The sequence below is a fragment of the Ammospiza nelsoni genome, chromosome 8 (assembly GCF_027579445.1).
Source record: "Ammospiza nelsoni isolate bAmmNel1 chromosome 8, bAmmNel1.pri, whole genome shotgun sequence".
NCBI lineage: Eukaryota > Metazoa > Chordata > Aves > Passeriformes > Passerellidae > Ammospiza > Ammospiza nelsoni.
In genome coordinates this window covers 32340536-32355116 of record NC_080640.1, presented here as the reverse complement: position 1 = coordinate 32355116, position 14581 = coordinate 32340536, and the positions used below count along the sequence as shown (strand labels likewise).

Genomic DNA, 14581 nt, shown 5'->3' with positions numbered 1-14581 from the left:
TCAGCCCCCTCGCCCACCCGCCCCGGAGGCTCCCCCGCGGCCGGGCCCGACGCAGGACCCGCTGGACGATCCCCGCTACACCATCTCCAGCACCAACTGGTATTGAACCGGCAGCGCCCCGCGGAGCCAGCCCCGCCGCACCCGCCCCGCCACCGAGAGGAAGAAGCCGCCGGCGCGGAGGTTTCTCAATAAAGGAGAGCGAAGGGCAAAGCACCGCGGTTTATTTCGCCGCCTCAGGACTGAGGCGCGGGGACGGGCGCCTGGAAGAGCTGGTTGAGCCGCTCGGCCTCTCGCCACCCCGAGAGCAGCGCGCCGTGGGTGGTGGAGTAGAAGGTGCGGTGCGTGGCCTCGCCGGCGAAGAGGAGCTGCAGGGGCTGCGAGAGGCGGGGGATGAGCGCAGGGGCCTGGGGCTGCGCTGGAACAGCCTCACCCCCGCGCTCCGGCACCCCGCGGGGGCACCGCCGCTTTAACTACCCCCTAAGGGCACTTCCCCTTCCTTAGGAGCCGCCTGCCCACGACTATTGTGGGAATGCCCCCTCCCTCCCTCCCTCCCTCCCCCGTGGAGCACAGCGGGTGACCCGAGCACTGGTGACCCCCGCTCGGGTGAGCAGTGCCACCTCCCTGTGCTGTCCCCACCACCGTGTGTCTGTCCGTCTGTCCCCGCCGCACCCCCTGGGGCAGCAGTCCTCACCCGGGGGTCGCGGGGGTCCTCGGGCAGCGGCTGTGCGAGCACATCGATGTCGTCCCCCGAGCTGCCCACGGCCACGTAGCTGTAGGAGCCGCGCGTGTAGGGAGCGCTGTGCCAGCGGGAGCGGAGCACGCTCCTGGGCGCGGGCAGGTCCGGATTCCCTGCGGATGGAGCTCAGGGATAGGATCGGGAGATCCCCCCGGGGCAGCGGGCGGGGCGGGGAGGGGCGGGCACCTGTCATGGTGCGCAGGACGTGGGTCATGGCGCTGAGCACCTCGGCGTCGCTCAGCGTCTCCATGTGCTCCGACTCCTTCCCCGCGATGAAGCCGCACAGGACGTGCCCGTGCCTGGGGCGGCAAGGCGGGGCTGAAAGCTGCTGCCCCTCCCCGTGCCCACCCGGGAGCGGCCCCGATGCCCCAAATCCCCCGTCACCTACTGCTCTGGCGGCTGCAGCACCACGAATCCGATGAGCTTCTTGAACCAGTTGGCCTCCAGGTCAGCGTCGGGCTCCTCCAGGGGCGACTCGTCCTCCCACACCACCTCCAGGAGCTGCTGCTCGGGCTCCCAGAAAGGCTGCTCGAACTCCAGGAAGATCTTGTTGTTGGTGCCGAAGCCCAGGTTGCGAATGGCCTGTGCTTTCCGCTCGGGAAGGGGGGGCTGGAAGAATTCCTGGTGCCGTTCCTTGAGGAAACCTGCAGCCACAAGTTCGGGCAGGTAACGGGGCAGCTCTCAATGGTGTCTGAGGTGCTCGGAGCTCCCCAAACCCCTTTCCAACCTCTTCCCAGCGGGAGAGGGGAGGCTGGGAAGGGGTTTGGGCAATCCCTGCCCTCCGCTCGCCCATCTGGCCGGAGGGCAAGGGCGGGGCAAGGGAAGGTGTTGGTGTCCTCACCCAGCGGGACAGTGACGATGACGTGGTCAGCAAGGAAGACATCTCCATCCTCGCACTCCACCCGCACGGGGAAAACCCTGCCGCCATCGTCGCCTTCCTCTCGGAAGGAGCCTTGCCAGTGGATGGTCCTCACGGCCTTGTTGAGCAGCACGGCGCCCTCGGGCAGATCCGAGAGCAGGCGCTCGGCCAAGCTGCTGTAGCCGCTGTGGGAGGAGTCAGCGCTGGGCACGGGGCGGCCCCGGGTCGCTCCTCGCGTCCCGCCGCGGAGCCCCGCGCTTACCCTGGGAAGGTGCAGTCCAGGCCGGGCAGCGACACGTACTCGCCGAAGGGCTCCAGCCCCACCAGGTCCATGCTGTGCGTCCCGCTGATGCAGCACTCCAGCTTGAGGCAGGCGGCCAGCACGGCCAGCTGCAGCCGCCGCGCATCCTCCTGGCCCCCCGCCATGGTGGGCACCGTCCGGGCGATCTCCGCCCGCACGTACTGCCCCACGCTGGGCCACGGCGGCTCCTTGGAGCCCTGGAAAGCGCGGGTGGAGGCCAGCAGGGCGTAGAAGAGGTCGCGGGCTTCGCGCACTGCCTGGGCGTTCAGCACCTTGCCCGAGCTGCCGTAGGTGACGGACGGCAGCGGGGGGTGGCCGCCCCCCTCCACCTGCTGGTTCTCCTCCCGGGCGGCCTCCGGGCCCAGCAGGCCGTACTGGGAGGCCAGGCGGAACACGGGATTTCCCGGCGAGGGGCCGTGGATCCAGTGTGCCCCCATCTCCGCCAGCCCCGACGCTGCCGGGAGGGAGGGACAGAGGGAGAGCGGGTCACGCCGAGCCGTGCCCGGGCAGGAGCGCTCGGGGCGCAGCGGGTCCCCGGTGCCCCGGAACGGCCCCCGCCGCCCCCCGTGAGCGGCTTCCGTTCGGTGCCCGCGTGCTCACGGGACCGGCCACCCCCGCCACGTGTCCGGCCCACTCCGGACCGGCCCCACGGGCCGGGGCTCAGGTGCGGCAGCTCCCGCATCCCGGTACCGCCGCCCCCCGCCCCGGCCCGGGCCCGCCCCCCGGTGCCGCCCACCCCCGGTTCCCGCAGCCCGCCCCGGCCTCGCCGCCCGTACCGAAGGGGCGGGTGCAGACGCGGCCGCCAACGCGGGCCGCCGCCTCCAGCAGGCGGAGGGAGCCGTGTCCGCGGAGCCGCTGGGCCGCCCCCAGCCCCGCCAGCCCCGCGCCCACCGCCACCACCCGGGGCCCGCTGCCCTCCATGGCCGCCCGCGCCGGCCGGTACCGCCCTCCGCCGCCGCCGGCACCGCCCGCCGCCAACGGCACCGCCCCTGGAGCGGCCCGAGCCCCAGCACGGAGGGAAGGAGGAAGGAAGGGATGGAGGGAGGCATGGATGGGGTCCCGGTGCGGGGATGAACCGGCTGCCCGCACCCATGCAGGGCAGGGCTGGGAGAGGGGACCCGCCTGGAGCAGGGGCAGCCCTGGGAGCACCTCCCCACCCTCCTCCGCTCCCCATTCTGCTCCCGCTCATCCACCTCATACGGTGGCGGCCGGCCTGGCGAGGTGGAGGAGCCGTGGGTGCCCATCGCCCCGCGGTCCCGCCGCACACATCCCAGCAGAGCTGCCCCAGGGCCAGTCCCAGCGCTCCCGTCCACCCGTGATGCCTAAACCTTCATGGATACAATAAAGCTCTCCACTCCCAAGGCTGTCTAGTGGGGTTTTTTTCCTGCCCCCTGCCCAGGGGTGGGGTAGGGTGCTGGATGTACTGGGATACTCACAGCTGGGACACTTGGAGAGCCTACGGTGCCACCCAGCTCTATCAGCTGGCCCTGTGTCCCTGCTGCCAGAAAATATTCACATGCAAGGAAGAGCTGGGGGTGTCAAAGCACAGGCTCCTGAAACCCCCTTTGAGTATTTATTTAGGAGGGATTTTTCCCACCTCCGGGTTTGCAGCAAGCAGCAGGGTGGGACAGGCTGGGGACATCAGCCTGGAGCAGCTTCCCGGGGGGATGCCAGCCCTGCACCCCAGCCCAGGGCATCTGGGGTCAGCAGGAATGAGGGATGAGGGATAATCATTCCCAGTGCCTTGGTGCTGAGCCAAGCAGCCACTCCTGGGGACCTTTGGCCACTGGGTCCCTGCCCAAATAACACAGGCAGCTGCCTGGCTTGGCCCAGATGGAGACCTTCCACTTCCTGAGGACTTGTCTTGGGGAAAAAGGATTTTCCAAATCCAACCTGAACCCCCTGGGCTGCAATCTGGGGCCAGAGCCCTGTGGTTGCTGCTGCCAAGAAGGGTTTGGCCTCATGCATCCCCTGCATTCCTTTGTGTGCCACGCTTGGGGGCTGCTCTCAGCCTGTCCCCCCGCAGGCCCAGCTCCTCACAGCCCGGCTGCTCTAATCCACAGCCCACCTTGGGGTCATGGCAGGGTCCCCATGTGTCCCTGGCTCAGCACCATCATGTTGGGGCCCTTCCAGCAGGGCTGGTGGCTCCTGCCTGCTCCGGTGCCTTGGCTGACCCCAGAGCTGGAGCTTGAGGACCTCCCAAGCAAGGAGGAGAGACCCAACAACCAAAGCACCATCACCACAAGCGTGTCAGGCCAGCAGGAAGGAGGGGACAGCAGGCAGTGTCCCAGCCCCTCCTGGGGCTGTCTCAGCTGAGGGACCGGGGCCAGGCCGCCGGGAGCTGCCGCTCTACCGGGAGGCCTCCATCAGGCTCAGCATGCTGCTGTAGAGGCGCCCGGGGGCGTCCAGGCCCCAGACAAAGTCCCAGTGGTTCCAGTCGGGGATGTGGGTGTAGGTGACGAGGTGGCTGATGCGGGGCAGCAGCTGCAGCACGTCCCTCCAGTCTGCTGCCCAGTCCTGCCCTCCCGACCACACTGCTGTGGGCACCGGCATCTCCTCCAGGGGGTACAGGGGCGGGGTGTCCTGGGGGACACGGGGGGCTCTCAGGGCTCAGGGAAGCCACTGTGTCCCTGCAGCACCCTGGAGAGGCCCCCAGCACCTCCAGCTGCCAGCACGGCCATGGGTCCTACCTGGTGGTACCGAGCGCGGTTCTCGCTGCCGTAGTCAAAGGCTTTGAATTCTCCGGATTTTATCACCTGGGGAGAGAGGGGGGATCTCCTGTGGGAGGATGGAGCTGCTGTGGGGGGATGGATCTGCTGGGAGAGGATCTGCTGTGAGGGAGAGGATGGATCTGCGGTGGGAGGATGGATCTGCTGTGGGAGGATGGATCTGCTGTGAGAGAATGGATCTGGTGTGGGAGGATGGATCTGCTGAGAATGAGAGGATGGAGTTGCTGTGAGGATGGGTCTACTGTGGGAGGATGGATCTGTTGTGGGGGATGGATCTGCTGTGAGTTAGAGGATGGATCTGTGGGAGAGGATGGTTCTGTGAGAGGATGGATCTGCTGTGGGAGGATGGATCAGTGAGAGGATGGATCTGCTGTGGGGGATGGATCTGCTGTGGAAGAATGATCTGCTGGGAGAAGATTGATCTGCTGTGGGAGGATGGAGCTGCTGTGGGAGGGTGGATCTGCTGTGGGAGGATGGATCTGCTGTGGGAGGATGGATCTGGGAGAGGATGGATCTGCTGTGAGTGGGTGGATCTGCTGTGGGAGGATGGACCTGCTGGGAGTGAGGGGATGGATCTGCTGGGAGAGGATGTATGTTCTGTGGGAAGATGTATGTTCTGTGGGAGGATGGATCTGCTGTGTAAGGTTGGATCTGCTGGGAGAGGATGAATCTGCTGGGAGAGGATGGATCTGCTGGGAGAGGATGGATCTGCTGTGGGGGGATGGATCTGTGGGAGGAATGATCTGCTGTGGAAGGATGGATCTGCTGTGAGAGGATGGATCTGCTGTGCGTGAGAGGATGGATTTGCTGTGGGAGGTTGGACATGCTGTGACACAATGGATCTGCTGGGAGAAGATGGATCTGTTCCTGCGTGGGTCTCACATCTCCTGGCCCCCTCAAGGCACCCATCATGAGAGGGTGCTCAGAAAGTGTCTGTGGAAGTCCTTGCCCTCCGTGTGCCCATCTCCAGCCATGCCAGCTGGCTGGGGACAGGCAGGACAAGGAGAGGTGTTGGTGTCCTCACCTGTGGGACATTGCAGGAGGAGATGGCATTCCACCTTTTTTAACAGGGTGGCTTTGTGACCCCTGGCTCCATGCCTGTCCCCAGCCACAGGCTGACAAACCAAGGTGCTCCATGTGATTCCTAGACTGCCCTGGTGCTCTTCCCCCTGGAATCCTGCTCACCACCAGCTGTGTGTGCAGGGTGCTGCTGCAGCTCCTCCAGCACCCTGATTGTCCTTTTCCTGCCTCCACTGCCAATAATTGGCACTGCAGGGAGGCACATGGGTGGGGTTCTCCATTTCCAGCTGGGCCTGAACTCTGCTGAAGCTGCAGAGTCCATCTCCAGGGTGTCCAGGCCCCCTTTGGACAGGGGGAGATGTTGTTGGCTCCCCAATTTTCCTCCTCATCCAGTTCCCCCAGCCTCTCCTTGGGCTTTATGGTATCCCCAAGTTCTGCTTTGGGCACCCCTGAGGGGTCCAACATCCATCTGTGGCCTCCCCGTGCTGTCCCTTGTCCTGCCTGGTCCAGCACAGGACACACAGTGTCCTGCAGAGACCCCTGGTCCCCAGAGGCACCAGGGCAGCTCATCCTGCACCCAGCACCTCTTCTGACTTCTTTCCTTTCCTTTCCCAGTGCCTGGGACCCCTGAGCTCTCGTGCCTGCCCTGGCCTGCAGTGAAAGGCCCATCCCAGGGGTGGGTGTGTGTGTCAGGGGTCCTACCTGGGCCCAGTGCATGATGTTTTTGACAGAGGTGCCATCTGGATAGTGGGATGTGTACACATCCAGCCGTGTCTGCAAGGAAACAAATCCCGCTGAGGGTGCTTTCCAGCCGGTGGGAAGGGAGTGGCAGCTGCCAGGTGTTTCCCAGAGCAGCCACTGCTGAGTCACACTGCCTGAAGAGCTGGATATGATTTTTCATTAAAAACCCATTGCTGTGAGGCAGCACAGGGAGGAGAGTGATGGGGATGAGCTCTGTGAGACACCTTCCCTGGGCCCAAGGCCTCAGTGACTGCCTGAGCTCACCCAGAGGCTGCTTCAGCAGAGGCTGCACCCCAGGCTGGTCACAGTGATTCAGAGGTGCTGGCAAGGCCCACCTGGCTGTAGCCATGATATTTTCTGAAAAACACCTTTGCCAGGATTTTTCTCCCGAGAAGCTGAGAAGCCTCAGAGGAAATGAAAAACATTATCTGCTGCTGTGGAATGCAACAGGTGCATCTTTGATTGGTTCATGTTGGTTGTTTCTAATTAATGGCCAATTACAGTCAACTGGCTTGGACTCTGTGCGAGTCACAAGCTTTCCTTTTCCTTTCCTTTTCCTTTTTGCCATTTCCTCCCTTCCCTTTTCCTTCCCCCTTTCCTTTCCCCTTTCCTTTCCTTTCTTTTCCCCTCCTTTCCTTTTCCTTTCCTTTTCCTTTCTTCCATTTCCTCCCTTCCCTTTTCCATTCCCCTTTCCTTTCTTTTCCCTTCGTTTTCCTTCTCCCTTTTCCATTCCCCTTTCCTTTCCTTTCCTTTCCTTTCCTTTCCTTTCCTTTCCTTTCCTTTCCTTTCCTTTCCTTTCCTTTCCTTTCCTTTCCTTTCCTTTCCTTTCCTTTCCTTCCCTTCCCTTCCCTTCCCTTCCCTTCCCTTCCCTTCCCTTCCCTTCCCTTCCCTTCCCTTCCCTTCCCTTCCCTTCCCTTCCCTTCCCTTCCCTTCCCTTCCCTTCCCTTCCCTTCCCTTCCCTTCCCTTCCCTTCCCTTCCCTTCCCTTCCCTTCCCTTCCCTTCCCTTCCCTTCCCTTCCCTTCCCTTCCCTTCCCTTCCCTTCCCTTCCCTTCCCTTCCCTTCCCTTCCCTTCCCTTCCCTTCCCTTCCCCAGCCTTCTGATGAAATCCTTTCTTCTATTATATTCTATTAGTATAAATTTAATCTATATATACCATAAAATAATAAATCAGCCTTCTTGAAGCACGGAGCCAAGATTCTCATCCCTTCCCACGTCGGGACTGCCTGCAAACCTCTCCCCTGCCCACGGACAGTGACCCTTGTCCCCAGGGGGATGGCACACGCACCATGTTGAGGTTCTTCTCGTTGTAGCCCCCCAGGAGGAAGAGGAGGTTGGCACAGGGCCTGTGCAGCAGCGTGTGCCTGCAGAGCTCGGGCAGGAAGCGCCACAGCCTCCTGATGCGCAGCGACGCGTCCGTCCTGCCCAGCAGCAGCTGAGGAGCAGAGGGACACACTGAGGGTGTTCCTGCCTGCCCTCCCTGCTGCCCGGCCCCACCAGCCAGGGAATACCCAGGAATCAAGCCCCTGCCCCACGCAGATGTGCACAGCTCGTTGGTGCTGACCGAACACACAGCAATGAAATCAATATTCACAGCTCTCCTCTTTCCCCTCACCCCTCCAAGCACAGGATCTGTTTTTCATGGAATCAACACAGCAAAGCTGCTCTTCCTCAGGTGTTGGTCTAGGGCTCTTACAAGTGCCCCTGTTGCAGCAAGGTAGAGAAATTATAAAGAAAAGCCTTGTAAAATCAAGCCTGCTCTGGCTGGCCTGTCATTTCTTCTAAGGGAAGCTAGCACTGTGCAAGTTCCCATGTGAAGCAATCCTGGAGTGAGCAGTTCATTAGCATAGCAATCTATCACTGGGTAAAACAACAATCAGCACCTGCATAAACTGTTTTTGCACCATTAGACAGAAAAATTAAAATTGCCTCTTCACAAACAACTTTTCCTGCACGTACACAGCAGGGGCTTGAGTGACAGAATTCAATATTCAATACAGAATAACAACTTGTTTATTACCAATAAAAGTAATTGGCAAGAAAGCTCCTGACCAACTGGAGTCACACACACGGTCTGTAAAACTGTACAAAGAGGAGTTATGTGACTAAAGAAGGGGCTTTTCCCACCATGAAGAAAAAGAGTCCTGTGTGATTTATTCCCATGTGCCCCCATATAAAGATCACGTGTATCCTACAGATGGGAAGAAGAAATGCACTCAACAATCCAACCAGGACTGTGTGTGTGCCTGAATTGTGCCTGTGCTAATAAACCGGCAGGAATTAACTGTTTTCTGCTGCACCAGGGGCTGTGGCTGGGCATTACTCCTTCTCTAGAACCAGTCAGTTTTGGGACAGAAGGGTGTGGAGTAAATCCCTTACCGGAATCATCTGGAGCTTGTTGTCCACAAGGAGCTGCATCTTCATGAATGGACTTCTGCTGTGTTTCAGTGACACTGCTGGAGCCAGGGCAAAAAACATTTTGACTTTCTGAGCCAGTTCGGGGATGGATGAAAACGCAATAAACGCTGAGAAAACAGAAAAAACAACCTCAGGCTTGCTCCATCTTTCCTCAGGTGCTTATCTGAAGGCTCACTTGGACTCAGCTCTGTTTAATTGATTATCTCCACTTGGAAATCTGAGATCTGTTGCCACCTTCTCCTGCTAAATGTTGGTGCAAGAGATGCCCAAAGGGAGGCACCACTTTTATTCCCTTGGCTGATGGGGCACTTCAGTGGTTTTTAAGCCCACAAGGAGGGGAGCCCTCTGCTTTCTGCTGACAAAAACACCAAAATGGACTTTTTTGAGTCAAGGTGGTGGGTGACCCTTTGGAACTCACCAATTGAGCAGCCCTGGGAGTATCCAACGTAGTGGAGCTGCTTCTGCCCCGTTTTCTGCAGCACAAAGTCGATGGCAGCCGGCAGGTCGAACATTGCCATCTCATGGAAGCTGCAACACAGGAGGGGGATGCTGCTTGTGGGGCAGCAGCTTCCCCTGAGCTGCCTTGCATTGCCCAGCTCCACATCTGGGGCTGATTTTCCAGGGGGAAATTCCTGGCATGGATCCCTCCTGCCATGGCATCATCCTGCCTTGAAAGGGCTTAGCCCTCCCACGGCTGGGGTGAGCAGTAAACAGAGTGTGCAGAGAGCCTGGCCAGCATTCCTGTGCCATTCCCAGCTCCCACCAGGATTACAGCACCAGCTCTGCTCCCTGGGATGCTCTTTCCCCCCGGGGAATGCAGCAGTGGCTCCTGTTGTGTTGGTGGGAGGTGGTGAAAGGCACACCTGCAGTGTGAGGTTTTTCTAAAAGCCTCTTCATGAGCCTGGGGGTTCTGCTCTGGAGAGGCAGCAGCAGCTTAAAAAGGGGCAACAACAAGGTCTAGGAGCAGGGGAGGTGGCAATGACACTTGTGGCCAGCTCAGTGAGGTCTCTGTGATGTCTCTGTGTGTCCCCACACAGGTGGCAGTGCCCGTGCTCTCAGCGCTGCAGGGAGGAGCTGGCACCGTGTCAGCAGGCAGGTCTGCTCAGGTGCCCCATCCTCCCCAGTGCCAGGGGTGAGCTGCCCTGACTTGCCTGCTCAGAGGCCCCCACCTGTGCCTGGAGCTCGGGGACAGGCAGAGAGCCTCTGCCAGGCTTTTGTAACATCTCCAGCCCACCTGAAATCCCAGAATTCCACCTGGTCGGCTGAAAGGTGCTGGTGTCTCCGGGACCAGCTGGTCCCTCGGCTGTTTGCCAGCCACACATCGTAGCCAGAGTCTGCTAGGATGAAGCCAAGGCTGTTGTTGGCCAGGTTTTCCACCCAGTGGCTGCCTTCTCCAAATATCCCGTGCTGGAGAAACACCACTGGCTTGGCCCCTGGGTGCAGAGGAAACAGCACATTTCATTGGAGCACATGCTCTCTGTTCACTCACCCCAAATTAAGGCCAGTAAAGCCTCTGCCTTGCACTGCCCAAGCAAAATGTGCATTTTGGCCATGTCTTCAGCTACAGCTTTGAGTGTAAATTGGAGAAATCCCACAGATTCAGTCTTTTTGCTTTAACAATGACTATTCCCCTGGCCTGTCCAGGTTGATCCATTCCCCTGCCGACATTCAGAGCTTTTATTTTTTGCTGTCTCTGACTGAAATCAAGCTGTACCTCTGTTCTTAGGCTTTTCTCTTCCATGAGGAATCCTGTTCAGGTGGATGTAGTAGCCATCATCAGTCAGCACTTCATACTCCTCACTGGGGTACCCTCTGTGGCAGATGATTTGGCTCTGGGAGAAGAAAAACCCAGGTGGGAAACTTTCCATGGTAAAGGTGCTTATCTGACTCGAGGAGATAAGCTTTGACTTTTACCATCTGACATGGTAAAAATGAAGTTCTGGGATGTGGTAAAACTGAAATTGTGGGACATGGCTTTGCCCAGGCTGTCTCTGGATGAGCTGAGGACTTTTTGTGGCTCTGTCCAAACCCTGCCCCAGTGACCTACCCAGGGGAAGGGGAGATGCTCAGCCATGGGAGGGAGGGGAGCTGGAGGCTGCAGGGCTTGAAACCATTGAAACCAAAAGGATTTACTGAAACCATTGAAACCAAAAGGATTCACTGAAACCATTGAAACCAGAAGGATTTCCTCACCCCGCCTTACAGACGGCTGGCACCGATTTCCTGCCGCGCATGTCACATCAGGCTCCGGGTGATGAGCCAGGCTGATAAGGTGCTGGGGCAGAGGGATAAACCTGCCGAGCTGGGCTGACTGGAAGGGCACTGGGATAAATCCCACAGGAGCCATGCAGGGCTCCCAATGCTCTGCCTGAGCTTTATTCATGCTGGAAACTCCACAGACTGGGAAAATCCAGCTGTGGTCCTGCCCATGGGTTGCTTTGTTATGAGGTTGGCAGGAAAGATTTAAATGCAGTTTAAAGATTTAAATGCAGCAATTTTATCTTATAACCCAGGTTCAGAGCCTCTCAGGGCTCACCCGGATATGGCCCTGAGCGACTTGCTGTCATTGAAGGAGAGGAGCCATGCACAAATTTCTACCCTCTGGGGAGATATCTGATCAAATCCAGTCTGGGATTATCCCCATCTCTAACTGCCCTGCTGGTAATTGCATTAATTCTGCTGGGAGGAGGAGCTGGTTAATGATGTTAATGATGCAGCCCAACAACACCAGCCCTCTCCCAGCCTCTCTGTCCTCCAGCTGAACGTGCCCAAGCCTTCAGACAGGGAATTCAGAGTTCTCCTGGCTTACAACGTTCATGAGAGCCTCGGGGTTCAGAGCCTTCTTCTGCTTGGTGGTGCCTTCGGAGATGGTGGGTGCTTGGAGGAGGAGCAGGACTGCCATGAGCAGCCACATCTCGTGCCTGTGTGAATAATAACAGTGACAACAACAGCAAAAAATAATGATAATGATAGTAATAATAGCAACAGGAGCAGCAGCAAGAGCGACAACAGAAATCCAGCAACATGGATGCCGCTGTTGTTGTTGTTGGTTGTTGTTGTTGCTGGAATTGATGTGAGTGTTTGTTTCTGCTTGGCTGGGATGTGTTAGGTTCCTCACATATCTGGAGATCACATACCATTTTCTGGGCTGGGAAAGTGGAGGGAATTCCCAAATTTTTAGAATTTTTTATACTGTACAGACAGGATCTGGTACTAGGCTGGAGCCTTTTTAATATTTTTAATGGCAAGAAGAAGAGAACCAGCTATGTCAAACAATAACTAAACCAATGCTGGGATAATCCCAGACTGGGTCAGTTGTCTCACAGAAGGAATTAACCTAAAGGGGGAGTTTATGCTGTGGAAGGAACATGTTTAGTGTGGGTGGGATATGACTCTGTCTCTACTTTTCGTGTTTATTCCTTAACTTTCCTACCCAAACCCCACTGTAAACAGATTCTATTTTTCAGATCCTATGAGTGAAACTGGTAGAGCCTCATAGGAAGGCTATTGGTTAAATCCGTGTAGCCTGAAAAAAAAACCAGAAACCTTTTTGATCACCTTAGCTGAGCAGAAGCCTATTTTTAATTCACACAATTAACATTACAAATGATTCCTGATGTTTTGCCAGGCTCTCAAAAGTTAGATCTTAACCTCAGCCCAGCAGCATGAACTGTGAATTTCTCTCTGCCTCCCTCCTTCTGCTCCCACACCACAAAGACTTTCCTACCCTCTGAAATACTCCCAGCAAACCTACCTGTGGTGTCACCAAGCTGTGAGATAAGACCAAAAATTTAAAAAAAAAATTAAAAAAAAATTCGAGTGATGCTTTTCCCTCGCTGGGGACAGCTCCAAAAGGACACAGATCTGAAGGACAAGGAGGGAAATAAGTTACCAGGCAGCTCCAAGAGGACACAGATCTGAAGGACAAGGAGGGAAATTGGTTACCAGGCAGAGCCCTGGCGCGTCTGGCCAGGCTGCTGGTGGCAGTGCCAGTGGCTCTGTCATCACCAGAGTTAAAAGGACCAGGCTGTGTCAGAGCCCAGCCACGCTGGCACTTGCTGTTCACGTGCCCTCCAATTAACAGATGGGTGCTGATCACTCCTGGGGCACCTCCCTTCATGGGAAGCTTCTGGTGGCTTTGATTGCGGTTCTGCACAGGCAGCCGGGCTGGTGTGCTGAGGAATTCCAGCTATGGAGTTGCACCTTAAGCTCTTGATGGCCAGGGTGGGAAAGAAAAAAGCCAACAAGCCAAGAGAGAGCAAACAAACAAAATAAAAGCCAACAGGTTTTCTTGGTAAAGGGTCATTTCCTAACTCTCAGGGTAGTTTCCTGTCTCCCAGGGTTATTTGGGAGAGTTCCTGGGGCAGCAAAAAGCTTGGTCTGAACTGATGCCTTGAGAAGGCTGGCCTAGAACAGAGTTAAAGAATAAAGCAGGGATTTATTAAAAGGATCTCCTCCATGGATCCACTTGAGCAGCACAAGAGCCCAGCCAGGGCTGCACCCAAGGTGAACCAAAATGGGCACAAAATGGACACCGGGTCACTTTTATCAGTTCTGCTCCGTTTGCATATTGGGATTAATTATCCAATTACAGCTTTAGGTTATGGAGTCTCATCCTTCTTGTTTTTCTCTCTTCAATTCACCATTGTTTGTGCTCTTGGGCCTGAGATTTGGATCATTTGTCCTTGGTCCCCAGCTACAGCAGGAATTGTTTTGTCTCCCTGCTCTGTGCAGAGAGCTCGCCATCCCTTAATGTGAAGCTCAGAGCTACACACTAAAGCAGCACAGAATCTGAAAAATATAAAAACTTAAACCTAAGGCACCATTCTGAAGGCATCACTCCCACCTTTCCAAAGCCTCAGCAGCATGCCAGGCTCCCCAAGGACAGCTCAGGCCTCCCTGCCTGCCTGGATGGGAGACACTTGGGCATCCCACCCCTCATGAAAAGTGACAGTTGGGTCCAGAAGTGTTGTGTTAGCAAAGGGCAATTCACCAAAGCTCTATAGAACTCTCTGGAAAAGCACCAGGCTGGAGGTCCCACCAGCAGCCAGAGGTACAAGGCAGAGCTGGAGCAAATGACCAGCTTTGTATGAAAAATTACAAGTCAGGAGAGTTTAAGGAGAAAAATAGTTTGTCACAGGGTGAAAAGGTAGAATTTTAAGCTTTTTAGAATGGAGGTTCAGGGTCTCAAGATGGAGGAATTTGGGTGTGCCTTGTCCTTCTTCTTTCTCCCTCCTAGCCTCCATCTTCTGGGTGATGCTGGCACTTTGGGATTGGTTTAGAGCAGAGACAGACTGTCTAATGTGCAGGCTGGCCACTCAGCCTCTTATCCAATCTCCTCCCAGGTGTGCTCATGCAGAGGGTGTCACATGAGGCTGTGAGGGCTCACAGCTGTGTCACATCCCCCCCAGGGCACAGCAGTGTCACCCTGCTGCTGATCCATCCTTTCCCACCTCACACAGGGCAGCAGCACTCACAGGAGTCGTGGAGGGGAGCACAGGGAGAGGTGCCTGCTCTGCCTGCTCTGGGCTTTTGGAAATATCTTCCTTCCTCTGTGGGCAGGAAAATCCCACTGCAAAGAGTCAGAGAATCGTGGAAGGGAACTTAGATAGGTTGGGAGGACCTTAAAGCTCAGCTCATCCCACCTCTGCCATGTCAGGGACACCTTCCACTGTCCCAGGCTGCTCCAAGCCCCAGTGTCCAGCCTGGCCTTGGGCACTGCCAGGGATCCAGGGGCAGCCACAGCTGCTCTGGGCACCCTGTGCCAGGGCCTGCCCAC

General features: G+C 57.2%; 2 protein-coding genes across 2 annotated transcripts; both read right to left on the bottom strand.

Annotated features, from left to right (window-relative positions):
- Nucleotides 1-91: 91 nt before the first annotated feature.
- PAOX (polyamine oxidase) lies at nt 92-2820 on the bottom strand. Its single transcript, XM_059477083.1, has 7 exons — nt 2673-2820; nt 1858-2350; nt 1578-1780; nt 1125-1380; nt 923-1035; nt 692-849; nt 92-374 (listed from the first exon to the last, which is right to left on the bottom strand). The coding sequence occupies exons 1-7, from the start codon at nt 2815-2817 to the stop codon at nt 234-236; spliced, it is 1509 nt and encodes a 502-aa protein (XP_059333066.1). The 5' UTR covers nt 2818-2820; the 3' UTR covers nt 92-233.
- Nucleotides 2821-4245: 1425 nt separating this feature from the next.
- On the bottom strand, nt 4246-12705 carry LOC132076044 (lipase member M-like). The gene is made up of 10 exons (XM_059476921.1): nt 12695-12705; nt 11612-11723; nt 10517-10634; nt 10037-10235; nt 9221-9330; nt 8764-8909; nt 7673-7819; nt 6348-6419; nt 4587-4652; nt 4246-4479 (listed from the first exon to the last, which is right to left on the bottom strand). Exons 2-10 carry the CDS (start codon nt 11714-11716, stop codon nt 4246-4248), a joined length of 1197 nt encoding a protein of 398 aa, XP_059332904.1. The 5' UTR covers nt 11717-11723; nt 12695-12705.
- Nucleotides 12706-14581: the final 1876 nt, after the last annotated feature.

Coding starts and splice junctions, on each gene's coding strand:
- PAOX (XM_059477083.1), bottom strand. CDS start 2,817: ATGGAGGGCAGCGGGCCCCGGGTGGTGGCGGTGGGCGCGGGGCTGGCG. Junction 1,781..1,857: donor CTGGACTGCACCTTCCCAGG/GTAAGCGCGGGG, acceptor CTCCTCCCACAG/CGGCTACAGCAGCTTGGCCG. Junction 850..922: donor CGTCCTGCGCACCATGACAG/GTGCCCGCCCCT, acceptor CTCCATCCGCAG/GGAATCCGGACCTGCCCGCG.
- LOC132076044 (XM_059476921.1), bottom strand. CDS start 11,716: ATGTGGCTGCTCATGGCAGTCCTGCTCCTCCTCCAAGCACCCACCATC. Junction 10,236..10,516: donor AGAAAAGCCTAAGAACAGAG/GTACAGCTTGAT, acceptor CTCTGCACCCAG/GGGCCAAGCCAGTGGTGTTT. Junction 4,480..4,586: donor ACCGCGCTCGGTACCACCAG/GTAGGACCCATG, acceptor CGTGTCCCCCAG/GACACCCCGCCCCTGTACCC.